This window comes from Phalacrocorax aristotelis, chromosome 17, assembly GCF_949628215.1.
Source record: "Phalacrocorax aristotelis chromosome 17, bGulAri2.1, whole genome shotgun sequence".
In the NCBI taxonomy this organism is placed as follows: domain Eukaryota; kingdom Metazoa; phylum Chordata; class Aves; order Suliformes; family Phalacrocoracidae; genus Phalacrocorax; species Phalacrocorax aristotelis.
Window position 1 is genome coordinate 6,051,270 of NC_134292.1, and position 14,291 is coordinate 6,065,560.

A 14,291-nucleotide genomic window follows, 5' to 3' on the forward strand; every position below is an offset into this window, starting at 1 on the left:
TTTCTCTGCTGTACTGGGAGTAGCTGATCATACTTTGTTTGGCCACTGTTTTCTCTTCAAGGTCCATTTCTGATGTAAGTTTATAGCAGTGGCTTTTCCTGCCTTCCATGCAAGTACGTCCATTCTTTCAAAACAAATCTGCATGTTGTCTTCCCTCCAGAAGTGATGCATACACATCTTCAACATCATTTGCTCTCAGTAGGGACAATCAAGGGAATGTGTCTGAATACATCTGGTAGTGACAGCCACAGAGGAGGTAAAAACACTCTGATCCTCAGAAACCTGCTCCTGGCAGCTGAGCAGTGGGAGCCTATGCTAACATCTCCCAGGGGCTTAACCAGCTCTGACTGCTGTTGCAAAATGCAGAGCTGTCCCATATTCTGCTTCTAACCAAGATGTAATGTATGAAATTACATTTCTCTGATTAGGACAAGTTGCATTATGAGATATTTGTCTGTCTTAGAGAATTGTGTTTGCCTGGAGCCATGGCTCCAGAGGAGCAAAAGGGGCTCTAACTGCTCTGTCTCAGACCGCTTTCTATCCCCTCCTCTTGCTGGCTCTGGCACCGTGGTGTAACAGCACATCTGACACGCTCCAGATTCGGGGCAAAAGGGAAGGGAAAACTGGGACGGGCAGGGTCTAGAAAACCAGCCCATCACCACTAGTATGGTGATGAGTCAGGGGCAGCAGGCTTTACTCAGCAGCGTTTTTTAATTTGCAGATCTCTTCTGCTGAGTAGCCTTTTTGCTGATAAACCTTAACTGCGATAGGAATTGATGGAGGGGATGGAGTTTCAGCGAGAACATGTTTGTACTTCGTCCTTAAAACCAGTGACCTGGTTTGTACTGCTGAATGATGCCTTTATAAAGGAACCACCATAAAACACCTGTATTCATCGGGGAATGAAAAAGCTGCTGTAAACATAAAGGGCTTTCTCCTGGACTATTGTATTGGTTTTGACTAAATGTAGAAGTGACTCATAGGGGAACATGTCTGAGCAGGATAGGGTGTTACCTCTTGGGTAACTAAACCTACTTTTAGCACTGGGGTTGACTTCAGGCGTCTTATTTACTGAAGGGCTCTTCAGCGTACTGGAGCCAAATTGCAGTGATGTTACATCACACAGTATTAATGAAATTATTCCAGAAATTAACTTGGCCTCATCTGCAGGTTAATTTGCACTATAAAGACTTCTCTGGTACAGCTATACTGGCAAACTCTCCTGGTTGAAACACAGCTGATATTGGCAAAAAAAAAAAAGACAACTATTCTGGCATCAGTATGTCTTCACATGTAATGAATCTGCCTCAGAGGCAAAAAGATTTGTCATGGTGCACATCACTTGAGTCAGGGATGTTGTTCCTAGTGTTGTGTCAATTCCCTTCAAGGTTTTCATTTTCCAGATTTACTGTCCCAGCAAAGCCCTGATACATTGAGTGGACCCATGTCTTGATTTTTTTTTTTTTTTTTCATCGTAGGGGCATTTGTGGATTTTTTTTGTTTTGAAAGGTAGCTTTCTTTTTTTCTTTGTAAGAGCATCTTGTTTACAAACACAGCTTTCTTGCATCATGGAGTTGTAGCCATCTCTTGTACCCTGTGTGGTAGTGATGTTATCAGAATTCTCCGTTCTGGAGTTTACATTGCTGTCTTTCTTCCATAGGAGTTTAAATTTAGTCAGCAAAAGGCAAATCTGGAATCTCTCAGAATGACAGCTAACGCTTAGAGGATGAAGAAAGTTTATAAATATATAAGCAACAGATAATCTGCAAACCTTCATTTTATATCTACAGTCTGGCAGAAGTGAAAAGGCTTTGCAAGCTATGGTGTGATAGAGAGACACGTATTGAAATATGGTGGATTAATCTGCCTTAATCTTATAAGCATCTGTACAGAACAAACCTTAGAGTTTTTCTGAAGCATTTGGGACCTTCTGAAGCTGTAGTTCCTCTATCTGATCTGTTAGAACCACAGGGGAGATTTGAATTGCAATTTGTCCAAAGGGCAAACAGACCCTGGGAGAGTTGGGATTTTTTTTTTTTCCCTCTTCTGTGTTTTTCACTGTGCAACTTGGTAGTGAGCATGGACACCCCGTCCCTCTGTGCCCTCCATCTCCCAGTCATATGGAGGTGTCTCATCTTGAGTTTGCTCATCCTCTGAACTTCAGCTGGCTTGGCCGGGGGCATAGGTAAGAGTTCAGGAGCCTTTTTAGTTAAGTTGTTCCCATGCCTGTTTTACGCCCAGAGCACGCTTGATTGTTCACTGGTCATAGCTGCAGAAAAAAAGGTCTGAAAGGTGTTTATGCCCAGAGCTAAGACAAGTTCTTCAGAGTGTGCTGGGTGTGAACGGCAAAGTAGCCCAGTCTTCCGCAGCACAGAGCAACTGCCAGAGCTAGGGGAACAACACACCTGAGACAGACTGGAGAAGGCAGCACCAACATACAGCAAACTGAGCATAGTAGCTGGTGGCTGACGTGGGTGGATTCAAAGGGAAATATGCAGTGTAGACCTGTTCTTGCTGCTTCTCTGAAATTCTTGTGAATTTGCTTGTGAGAGGAAGGCACTGGTGGTGGGCTTGGCAGCCTGGCATGTGGTTCGTTCTTGGCTAATCCAGCTCCAGCGTAGTCTATCGGAACAATAGAAGTAGGAGTTGGTGTGGTGACTCAGTGCCTGATCAGAGTTCAAAAACAGCAAATGCGTCTTTCAGCGTTCAATACGCACGTTATTACAGACTTGTGTTTCAGTAACTGAGTCATCTATCCAGTTATTCCTTTCTTTAAACTTGAGTTTAGTTCTTCTTTGCTTGTGATGTTTTTGCTCCTGGCACACGTCCCTGGCCTCTGACCAAAAAGAGCTTGTGCTCTATAGATGTGGCAAGAAGTCCTTGGATATGTGCTACTTCGGGTTGGTCTGTCTTCAGCACAATGTGTAACAGTAGATGTATTGCACAGCATTTACTGTTACAGTCCCTTCTTGTCCTTGTTTTCCTGATGTCTGGGTTTTCTCCTCTGCTTCGAGATGACAGAATGTAAATTATAAATACCTCAAAGCTGACTGGCTCTGCCAGGCATGTCCTGTCTGTAAAGTGCCATGTACACATCTCTTGCTGCTCTGCAGCTGAGTCTGTTAGAATTATTTCCCTTGCCTTCCCTCCACTCCACCCTTACTTACCCTTCCAAAACTCATCTGACTTGTTCTATAGCTCAAGTTTTAAAGGGTCATTATTCCATGACTTTCTTTCTTCATTTGGCACAATTTTTATTTCGTTATGCAACTTCTGCTGTTGCACTTGGTCACCAGCTGCATGCTATTTTTTAACTTCCATTGTTTCTCATAGTATTTTTAACATAGTTCATGTTAGGAGGAGCTTAAAAGTTAAGATTTAGGTACAAGGAATGGTTGGAAATATATTTTGTCTAAAATAACCCCTAATGCTAGGTTTTAGAAGCCCTGGATGTACTGGAGAGCGTGGCTACCCAGTGCAGTGATTCAGAGTACATGAGATGGACTGCAGTGGAACGCTCTTGCCTATGGGACATTCTGCACAAGGTGCAGGATTTCGTGTCTATCACTTATAAAAGATATATGCCCGAATGCACGTGACTGGAGTCCAGACGTAACTGAATTGCTGCCTTTCAAAGAAGCTGTTAATACACAACTAGGAATGCTGATGCTGGAGGGTTTTCTGCTGGTGATTGACTGCCACCCCCATTCTCCAGTAGGTATTATCACTCCCTGGCTTGTACTGCTGGACCTTTATCAAGATTGATCACTGCCTTGGAGGGAACTGTAATATGCAGTTCAAAAGCTGTGCTTCTACAGAAATAGGCCGCTTCTGAAAATAAGGTTAAAGCCATAAAAAGTCAATCACTTGCCTGCTAGTTAACACCTTATTCCTAAGGAGGATTTCTAAGTCATTCTTTGTATCCTGTTTTTATTTCATGCTCGCCGCGTTGTTTTTGCTCCAGTTCTTTCCTCGCCTGCCTTTCACATACTTGGTGCTGTTGTCGTTGTCCCCTGTCCCCCAGTGAAACGGTCTTGGCTGCTCCTTACCTTGGTTTCTCAGCTGTGGCTGAAGTTTCTTCCATTAGCTTGTTTCCTGTACAGTTGCTGTGAATCCTTTTTCCTGTATTTGTCCCTCCTCCAGTGAAATAGGGATTATGCAGGCTGTACTGTTAACTGTGTAAGTGGAATCTAATTTCCTGAGCTGACTTTCACCTGCTCCTCCTTCCCTGCTCCCTCTTCCCCCACCTTCCCAAGTGCCAGTGAACACCAGGAGTGGGTGTATGTCCATCTCTTGCTGCAAGGCAGAACCGAGCAAGGATAGTGAAGCCCTCTGGACATGTTGGAGCTTGCCTTGTTCCCCCCAAAAACTGCTGGGTTGTGCAAATGTTTCATTCTAAAAGCAGTGGTGTTCAAATTTGGCATTTAGAGAGCCCATATGTATCTCCCCTCTGGTGTGAATGAAGAACTAAATTGATAGGTATGAGCTAACTCCCAGAGGGGACTGTGGGTAGATGTCCTTCACCACGGATCATTGGAACAGATTTGCTGTGAATTCAGAAGTCAATTCTGCAAGTAGGTGGTAGATGTGATGACCTTACTGCTGAACCCTTGTTTAAAACACTTGCAGTGAAACATCCAAATAAGACTTGTTTCAAATGACAAAGGCTTGCTTAGTTCTCTTAGTAACACAGTCTGCATCATCTGTCTCTGAGCCATTTTTCCATCATAACTGCTAATGTCTTCTACACACAACCAGCACTTGTCAGCTGGAGAATACGGTGTTGTTCGCGGTGGGGGGGGGGCATCCAGCTCTTTGGGTTGGCAGTTGTTCTGGTCAGTGATGTAAGCCCAGTCAAAACAGAGTAACTTTATTATCAAAAGCTACTTGCAGCCATTTCTGTTATTCTGCTCAGGGGAGGCAAAACCCCTCCATGTAAATAACTTGCCCTAAAGCAGTTGTACGCCTCTAGGTTGAACTGTCTTGGATTTCCATGCATTGTGTATCCAGCAGCTTTTTTTAATGGGTTCCTGTATGGAGTTGCCCAAGGAATATTGTGTGCCACCTCTCATTCTTGGGGTACGTTTCCACTGAGCTTCCAGCACAAACTGCTGCATCGTGTTTGCTTCTGCTTTATACTCATGTTTGGCCTTCATGAGTTTGGTAACAAGATAAAAACGACAGCAGCCCTAAGCCTTTACTAATGTGATACGTCCCCACACTGCTGTTTGGTGTGCTGTCTGCCGATGGTGCATCTTGCTCACTGTTGATTTCTCTCCTTTTCCTTGCCAGGTATCTGATGGCAAAGCTTCAGAGCAGCAGTTTTCTTTAATAATACATGTGCTGCCGTTAAGTGCCCTGTCCTTAGCCCATTATTTGGGGATACCTACAAGTTCCGTATCATATACCTAAACCAGCTAATGGATAAATGAAGGCTTGCTTTCTATTATATGTCTATGTTCACCCACCTTTGTATTTTCTATGCTTTATAGGCAGTGATTAGGCCCTCTGTTCGTAGCAGGACCTGCTGTGTCTGTAGGATGGTATAAATTTTGGCAAGCTGTGGGCACAGTGGTATGAATACTGTTACTGACTTGGGAATCATAGAAAGTCAGTTTTGAAACAGGGTTTTCAGGGACTTTTCCTTGCCTTTACCAAAGGTCTCTCCTACAGCTTTGCACTAGATAACCTGGTTAAAATAGTAACTATCTTCTGTGGAGCATAACACAGGATTGTTCCAGACTTTGCCAAGCTCAGGGAGTGTCAGTGATCCTGCTCTAATTCAGCCCTTTGGAAGTGCTGGGGAATAGATGACATTGTCTTTTTAGTGGGTCTTTGCAGCTGAAAACAGCGGTGTAAAGAAATGCTGCTGTAAAAGATGCCCTTCAGGTGCAATCTGCTGAAATAACTGGATTTTTTTTTCCTTTTCCTCCCTGTGTGATTGAGGGGATTGTGCCTGCATCACTGAGGTTGTAGTACCTTCCTTCCCAAAAGACCCACTGCCAGAGTGTGTCGGGGCCCCTTCAAGGGCTGCTTTTCAATCCATCGCACTTAAATGAATCTGAGCTGGGACTTGGCTCCTTGGCCTCTTTCAAATGGTGTTATCTTTCTTGTGCTTTATCAGATCGAGATGCTTCAGTGATGTTGTGCTCCGCCATGCAGCGGCAAACCAGGGAGGAGGATGCAGAGTACTGTCTGCTGTGAGCAGGCAGGAGGATTAGTTCCGCTTGAAGGGTCTGACACAGATCCGCATCTCCGAGCGGGGGGGACAGTGAGCATGTGGACTGGGAATCAGAAATAGAAAAGCTTGCCCTCCCTCTTTGTGTAGATGATGATGAGGAAATCTGAATAAGAAGCTCTGTGTGTGTGCTTATCTATGTACTGTCTCATTTAGCCTGAGATTTTCCCACATCTGCTCTTGTGCATGAAACATCAGACGGAGACACATTGCTCTACTGAAGTGTTTGGCATTAGAAAGCTATTTTTCTGTTGTCGTCACCCTCCCAGTAAGCCTGTGGCCTTTTTATGATGTTTTGTACTTTTAACTGTCTTATATGTGACTATTGCTATAAAGTAAGAGTGAAACATCTGCTTTTCTAAACATTACAGCAAGGCAAAACTGTTTCACCAGGTTGTGTGTTTGAAGCGTGATACGCAGTTGGGCCCAACTCAGCTTTGAATCTGTAAATAGAAGTTTTGATTTCTGTTCTGGTGTTTCATTAGCTAAGTTTTCCTGTGAGACAGAGGCCTATGGCAGCCCAAGATAGCGTGAGTCATATATGTGGCCTTTTTCTAGAAGTGGTTGCTTTAGCTAACTTGCATTCATTGTGAGCTTTTTGGCTTTCTGTAACAGTGCTACTCTGTCCGTGGCACTAAAATCACAGTTGGTAAACATCTCTTCTCTAAAATCTGTTCATCGTGTTCCTCTGCCTTTCTGCAGAGCTGCAGTAAAGCTGGGTATGAGATTCGAACCCAAAGAGGTCTTGGTGGCTTCACCGAGCACACTGCTACTTCCGTAAGAGTAGATAAACCGGTGGGTCACTGCTGTGCATTGTTTCCATTACTTGGATTCATACCGTGCTATGGTGGAACACCTTCTAGTTGCTCTTTTTCTGGTAAATCTTCTCTTGACAGGTAGGATGGCGGCTGGGGGATGCAGTAAAGTGTCCTTTCTGGCTGGTCAAGGAGCTGGAGGTAGATGAGAAGCTCCAGGGTTAGAAGACCCCAAGAACCTCTTTCTGGAACTCCGCTTTTCACAAAAGCTGCGACAGGGTTGCATTGGTTTATTCTGAGGAGGTATATTTAGGTCTGGAAGAGTAATTACACAGCTTGAATAAGTCTCGAGTCAGAAGAGGGCAAAGCTTAGCTTGGCAAGGATTCAACCTTCTGGGAGTCTTTTTGCAAAATGGTACAGACAGCTTTTTTAAAATCAAACTTCTGAAGACCCATTGAATTGGCACCTAGTACCAGGCATTGGTCTAATATATTTCTGGCTCTCCAAATACAGAGTAAAACTTTAAAATTAGACACTTCTGGTTTTAAGCTGTTAATTTCTGCTTTGCTTTTAGGTGCCTTGTGATTAGGATGGAAGGAAACGCCTCTCTCACTGTAGCGCTCACCACGCTGCTTGTGTGTTTTTGGTTTCTGTATGATGGTTCCTAATTGTACATCAGAGAATATTCTAGGGCTCAATATAAAACTGCTCCTCATCTGAGCCCACTTTTTTTCCTGTTTTAGTGTTCTCTAAGTACCAGCCAAACGATAGCTGGATGGGAGGTAAATGGGAGGGGAAGCCCATCGCTTCCCCGCATGCCATCTTTTGGAAATGTGGAACTAATTTTTTAGAGTTTGGCTTGAAACAATAGTGCTGTTGCTTGCTTGTCTAATGATACAGACCCAGCCCCCACCCTTAAAAGCCACTCTTTAAAGTAAAAAAGAAAGTTGAAAGTCACTGTTGAATGATTGTGAAACTTGTGACTGGAAAGCAGCTTTGCATTTTATCTTGTAAACTCCTTTCCGCCCTGTGCAGACTATTCTGAAGACATAAAAAGCCCCAAGCTATGCATGCACCTGTAGCTTGGGTTCATCTTCACAGTGCTGTGGGTAACATAACACACAGACACACCCACCCCCCAAATCCTTTTCCTAATCCCTTGCGCCCTGTGGTATCTACAGCAGTTTTGGAAAGCCAACGTACATCCTTAATAAGCAGCAGAATGTCTGTTAGCAGAGCCTATGCTAACAGCATATTAGCTATGAAGGAGCTCTTTATTACTAATCAGTACTTTTTGCCACGTTTTGAAGTAATTAGCCTTCATTGGACTTAGCAGCATCCAGCAGATGCTTAATCATAGCTGCATTGTAATACAAGCAAGAACTCATGAGTAAGGAAACTCGCACGCTAGAGCAGTTCTTGCCGATCCTACTGACGAAGCAGCTGCAGGGAGCCGGGCAGATGTGATGGGCGTTCGGGAGCTGGAGCTTATTCACTTAAATACTCACTTGTGACAGGAGTTAGAGCGGTGAGCCGCGTCTGTGAATGAGGTTTGCAGCAATGTGCTGTTGTACCTGTCTGATCTGAAGATCATTCACTTGTAGCTGCCTTCCAGGATTCAGCTTGAAGCTCTGGTGTCATTAGCAGAATTAACGTTAGCCTTGCTCTTTAGAAAATAGCAGTTCCTTTTTAAAGACAACTAACGCTGCTAAAATATTTGGTGTTTTCTGTATTCCATGTACCTTGCTTGCATTTCTGAAGCATGTGTGTTCACAAGCATTTTTCTGTTCTGTTGAATTCCTTTTTTCATCTGTATCTGAGTTTTCCTTCCTTTAGGTCATTAGAGATACCTACTATTAGGTCAGGTTTAAGGCATCTCACATCTGAAATTTAACTTGCCTAATTTGGCTGGCTCGGTGAATATTTTATTATAGGCAAAATCTTTTTAATTCCTCTGGAACTGTTTCTTCTCTTGTCTGAAGGAGCTGGAGTGAGTTTAGTGGAGCAATGAGAACCAGATTTCATCTTGAATTAATCCCAGATTCAAAGGTATTTTCGGCACTTAGATGTCTCACTTTTCAATGACTTCAATAGCTAGCCTTAGTTCTGTCTGGAAGGAGTTTCAAGTTCACTGCCTTGAAGGAATTGCTGCCGCCTGTTTTTCCATGTTTTAAACAGGGATGATCAGTCCTCATCTACCTTACAGAGGATTACAGGTTTCAGTTATTTGTCAGCTACCCCTTTTCTGTTCTCTGCTGTTTGCCTTGGCCAGCACATTCAGGTCCCACAAAATAGCTCAAAGGACTGGAGGGGACCTCCTGCATCAGGATCCCGTCCCTGGTATCCGTCCTGTTGGGCTCACCTCGAGGTTGCAGAAGGGCTTGTTGGGCCATGCACCAGCTTCTGCACTTCCTTCCCAGGAGGAAAGTTGAGGCAATACCAGGAGTGATCATTCTCCCCTTTGCCACAGATCTCTCTGGCTTGCACCGTGCCCGGGTCAGATGGTAGGAAGCCTCCCTTTCCCTGCTAAAGCAAACATTTTATCGGGTGCCTTTGCCCCTTTGTCCTGTGCTAAGAGGAGAGATAAGAGCCAGATGCAAATTTGCTAGCTCATAGCTGTCAAAAGTGCCTTCCCCCCCACCCCGCGTCATTACTTTGAGAACTTAATTGGCGGAGGGCCAAGCTCCGAGCCATAAAGGGATCGAGTCCTGCAGAGGCTTGGTGGGGAACCAGAGCCCCGTGGAAGGACCCACACACCTTGTTTCCAGGCTCCTTTGAACCTGCCTCCTTTGAAGGGTGAAATCCAGCTTCCCCTTGAGGGGTCTGCAGAAGCCAAAGCTATACCTGAAGCAATTCCTGTGCTCGGGAAGGCTGCTTCTCTTCCTCCTGCAGCTCAGGCTATGCTGGAGCCATGCACTTCCCCACTCACCCTGGAGATGCGAGTAGGCTGCTCAGAACCTGTGAAAGGACAACTGCCTCCTCCGTGGCTGAGACTGCTTTATGGTCCAAACACCCCCTCATGATTTGAAGCACAGTGTTTGCTTGGCATGGTCCTCCTGTCTGCATGCACCCAGGGGCATTTCCACATGCATTTTTGTCCTACTTCGAGCTGGCCATCCTCACTGGCTTAGTCCCAGCATTAGAAGCAGGATGGCTGCCTGGGAAGGACAAGCCGTCCAGGACACATAGCACGTTTGCTGTACAGAGCCTGTACAAAACAGGCACATTGTAGGACGATAAGCTTATGAACCTTCAGCCCAGTTCAGTTACAGAGGTTGATTCGTCCAGGCCGGACGGTGAATGAGCTAAACCGGCTAAGCAGGAAATGTTGGAGAGCTTGTGAGAGTTTTAAAGGCAAACTGTTGATGGATGATAAGTCTTTCCTGTAACCTACGATAAGTCTTTCCTGTAACCTAGGTGGATTTTACCTCTATTGACCGGTGAAAAGCTTGATGATAACCTAACAGCTTTGCATGGTGCAGTTTCAGGTGTATGGACCAAGCTTCATTATAGAGGCCCTTTGCAGGCCAGGTCACCAGTCATAAAAAAAGATACTTAGCAGTTGGGTTTGATACGGCTTTGTGCATTTATTTGAAGACTTTTTGTTGTTGTTTTTTATTCCCATAGAGAGGAAGTTCAGGAAAACTGTGTCCGCTGGAAAAAGAAATTCACCTTTGTGTGTAAAATGAGTGCCAACCCAGCCACGGGACTCCTGGACCCCTGCATCTGCCGAGTATCTGTCCGTAAGGTGAGTGTCTAGCTTCTGCTTCTGGCAGGTAGTACCACCAGTGTACCAGTAACCAGTGTTGGTTACTAACTGCTTTTGGGCAGCAAGAAGAAGAATTGCACAGACAGTGGTGGGATGGAAAGATTGAGTTGAAGAGAGCCTCCCTCTTCAGCAAGGGTGCTTGACAGAGGGTGGGAGTGACCAGGATGGTGGTAACCCTTGAGGGACAGAGGTTTGTGAAATCCTGAGAGCAAATTCCAGGATTGAGTAACGACTTTTCCCCTATTTCCCCAGTACATAAAATAGCTGCTTTTCCTGTTTGTTTTGTCTCCCATTATAGGAGCTGAAGGGCGGAAAAACCTACTCAAAGGTAAGAAAGGGCAAATGTGGTAGAGTGATAATGGTCTTGTCTTCTGTTAGTGCTTTACACCCATTAGAAACCAGTGGCTGCTGCATGAAACAATCTGGAGAGGTGATCATTAGTTCTTAGTTTAAGCCTGAGTTAAGTGATTTCCCGAAAAAATCGACTTGCTGGGACAGGATCCAGATTGCACTGGATGTGGATTTGAGAAGGGGGTTGGGAAGATGATCTGCATGTCCTCAAACTTTGGGGAAGTTCTGAGTCAGATGTGAACTCTCTGGCTTCTGGCAGCGTCTTGCTAATAAAGAAACACAGACTCCAGTTCTATTCTACAGAACACAGCAGCCAGCTGTGGCTGGGGCAGCCACCTCACTGCCTCGTGAGTGCAGGCAGAAATCTACAGCAGAAATCACCACCTTCCAAAGAACAAGAGACGTGGAGGCAAAAACCAAACTGATCAGCCGGGATGTTAGTTTTGGTTTGTTCTCCCTGCCCGTTTTCTTGCCTGGCCCACCCGCTTCTCCTCTTTGTGCTGGATCAAGAGACAATGTTGGCTTAGAAGTTGAGCTCATGCAGAGGCCGAAACTGTGTTTGCGTGAAAATGAGTCACTGCTGCTGGTTTCTAATAAACAGATGTTCAGGTCATGCACAACCTTGTAAGAATTTCTTCTAATCGATATCCTTCCTGAGACCACGGAGGCAACTGGCTTTGAAGGGTGAGCTGCACTCACTGGTGTACCACTGTGCCTCCTGATAGAGGGCAATGTTGCTGCCCACACTGTTCCTTTTTTGTTGCTATTTAGGACGTGGTTTCTAGGGCCATCAGTTTCACTAAATTCACACTGGGGGGAGGTTATTCCTCCATTCTGCAGAGCTGTCTGTCCACTGAGAGCAGCATAGCTGGAGGAAGAGACATGCCTCTGAGACAAAGTAAATGCATCAGCCTGCTCCTCCTGGAGTGTCCATCCCCAGGCTTCCCATGGTATTTGGAAATGTGGAATTAAAGGAAGCCTGCAGGCACGTCTCCATGGGGGAGTTAACCTGTGCTGTTATTCAGGCCGTGTTCTAACATACTTCCTTTTTACTCAGTCTCCAGTCGTGTTTAGTGGCATTCTGAGAGAGATCTAGTTGCTCCAGCCCAGAATTAGAGACCAAAGCTCAAGTACTTGGCCCAAGAGATGACAATATCTTGCTTGGTCTCCTATGAAGAAGGCAGACACGTTCTCCTAGAATTCAGCACAGATGACCCGAGCACTTCAGCAGCTCAGGGTCGAGGAGTGTCACACCAGACAGGGTGGTTAAGCCTTGCAGTCTTGTCCTATGGACCAGGCTGTTCCAGCAGGTCCTAGTGGCAGAACTGACTGACTTGGAATTCCTAACATTTCTAGCAGAAGTCTGTGGTATATGTGCATGCAACTCATTTTCTCATTCTAAGCAATGAGTCCTCACCTTTTTAAACTGTATTCATTCAGCTGAAAAATCCTCCAATTGTGGCAGCAGATGTAGAGGAAAATGCAACTTGTGAATGCCCTATTTACCTGGTCGCCCTTCAGCAGGGACTAAGAGTGGTGGAGCTGTTTGTGCTCAAGACCAACTCGCACACCTTTTGGTTTGACGTTAATGTCACTTCAGTGTCAGGGGTTACAGAGCGGAAGCCAACAGGAAGGACTGATAAAGCGGAAACTCTTTCCCAGAGCTGGAAGAAACACCATTAGCTGGCTGGAAAACTGAGGAAACTATTCTGAAAGGTTACATCTGAAAACATCCTTTTGTTAAGGGATCCTTCCTCTATATACTGGGAGTCTGCTTCCTGAGAAGAGCTCTGGCCTCAGCACACAGTACGGGTCACTGGAGGGTCCTCCCACACTCTTGTCCTCCAATGCCGATCTTCTCGGAGAAGTTAGTGCTGTGGTGGAGAAAGAGGGATCTGGGTCTGGGCCACTCCTGTGCCATGTTATTCTGCTGGTGTGGTCATGCCATGCCTTCTCTCTCCTCCAGTTTTGTCACAGTGATGGATTGCAGCTCCCTCTGTGACTTTCTCCTGTCCTCCTGGTTTATCTCAGAGAGATAAAAATTCACTCTTTTTCCCCTTATCAGTGAATATTCAGCAGGCAGCATAGCCCTTGGCTAGAAGAGACAGAGGAACATCTACAGCAAGGGCTGGAGGAACGCTTGCGTTAAGGGAATTCTTAAGAAGGGAGAAAACAAGGAGAAAAGTTAGGGTTTGGTTTTTTTGTCTTCCATTTTCTTGCTGAAGAAAGGTTCCTGCTCGATCCCACACTTTTTTCTTTTCCCTTGCCTTCAGCTCTTGTTCGCCTTTGAGAACGGGATGGAGGAAGCAGCTATGCTAATCTTGCTGCTGTCTTCCCCTGAATCATATATCTTGTGCAGACTGTGGTTTAGACTTGATTTGGAACAGTGGGAGCCAGGGTTCATTCAGCAGTGGCTGTGGTTTGTACTGTGACTCCCTATCAGCTTCCACAGTTGACAGAGCACCACATTTCCTTAGGATGGTGCTACTGTTTGGGGCTCCCTGCTCAGTTGTAGTATCATCTGGCTGTCAACACTAGGGCAGGAGAAATGTGCTGCAGTGCACAGAATAACAGCTAGGTCTGAGCTGCTGCTTCTCCACCTTTTCTCCATGTTCTCTTGGAAGCTGACCTGACTGTTGAAGTGACGCAAACTTTCCATGCTTGGACAGTTTGGCCAAATACGGGGTACAGCATCTCTTCCTGATCAGATTAGATGAGACATGGCTGACATTTTTATGCAGAGCTTTCGCAATAAGAAGCTGTAACTTTTCCTTTGAAACGTTGTATTAATACATGTCGTGGTTTAACCAGGGCAATACAGTAGGAATTAGAGCAGAAAAACAAGTACTCTTCATTGTGTTTGTTTCTACGCTAGAGGCATCAGTACCCTCTTTGAATTTGCCTGTGACCTTCAACTTTCTGTCACCTTCCCTACTTGCTTCCCCTTTGTTAAAGAAGGTTTAGAGAGCTCATAACTAAATGTCTCCAAATATTTCTCTTCCCTTCTGCCTGTCAAACATACCACTTGCTAGTTAAATCTTAGCAGTGTTGAGGAAAGTTTGCTCCAGGAGTTCCCCAGCCCAGCAGCTGCATCTGTGGGGGTGAGGCACAGGCACTGCTCCATGGCTCTGGACTTCCAGCTCAATGTGCTGAAAGTCTCAGTTTTGTTTTTTGGGA

General features: G+C 45.2%; 1 protein-coding gene across 3 annotated transcripts in view; it reads left to right on the forward strand.

Annotated features, from left to right (window-relative positions):
- The window catches only part of EEIG1 (estrogen-induced osteoclastogenesis regulator 1), a 35,340-nt gene that overhangs the window by 12,509 nt on the left and 8,540 nt on the right, over positions 1-14,291 (forward strand). The window contains exons 1-3 of one of the 3 annotated variants that reach the window (XM_075112669.1): positions 9,919-9,936; positions 10,622-10,742; positions 11,062-11,091. In XM_075112669.1, the coding sequence (XP_074968770.1) occupies positions 10,680-10,742; positions 11,062-11,091 (93 nt within the window). In that variant the 5' untranslated portion in view covers positions 9,919-9,936; positions 10,622-10,679. Of the gene's footprint in view, positions 1-9,918; positions 9,937-9,979; positions 9,998-10,621; positions 10,743-11,061; positions 11,092-14,291 lie in introns of those variants that run through there. The other 2 variants (XM_075112667.1, XM_075112666.1) reach the window with 2 other exon arrangements.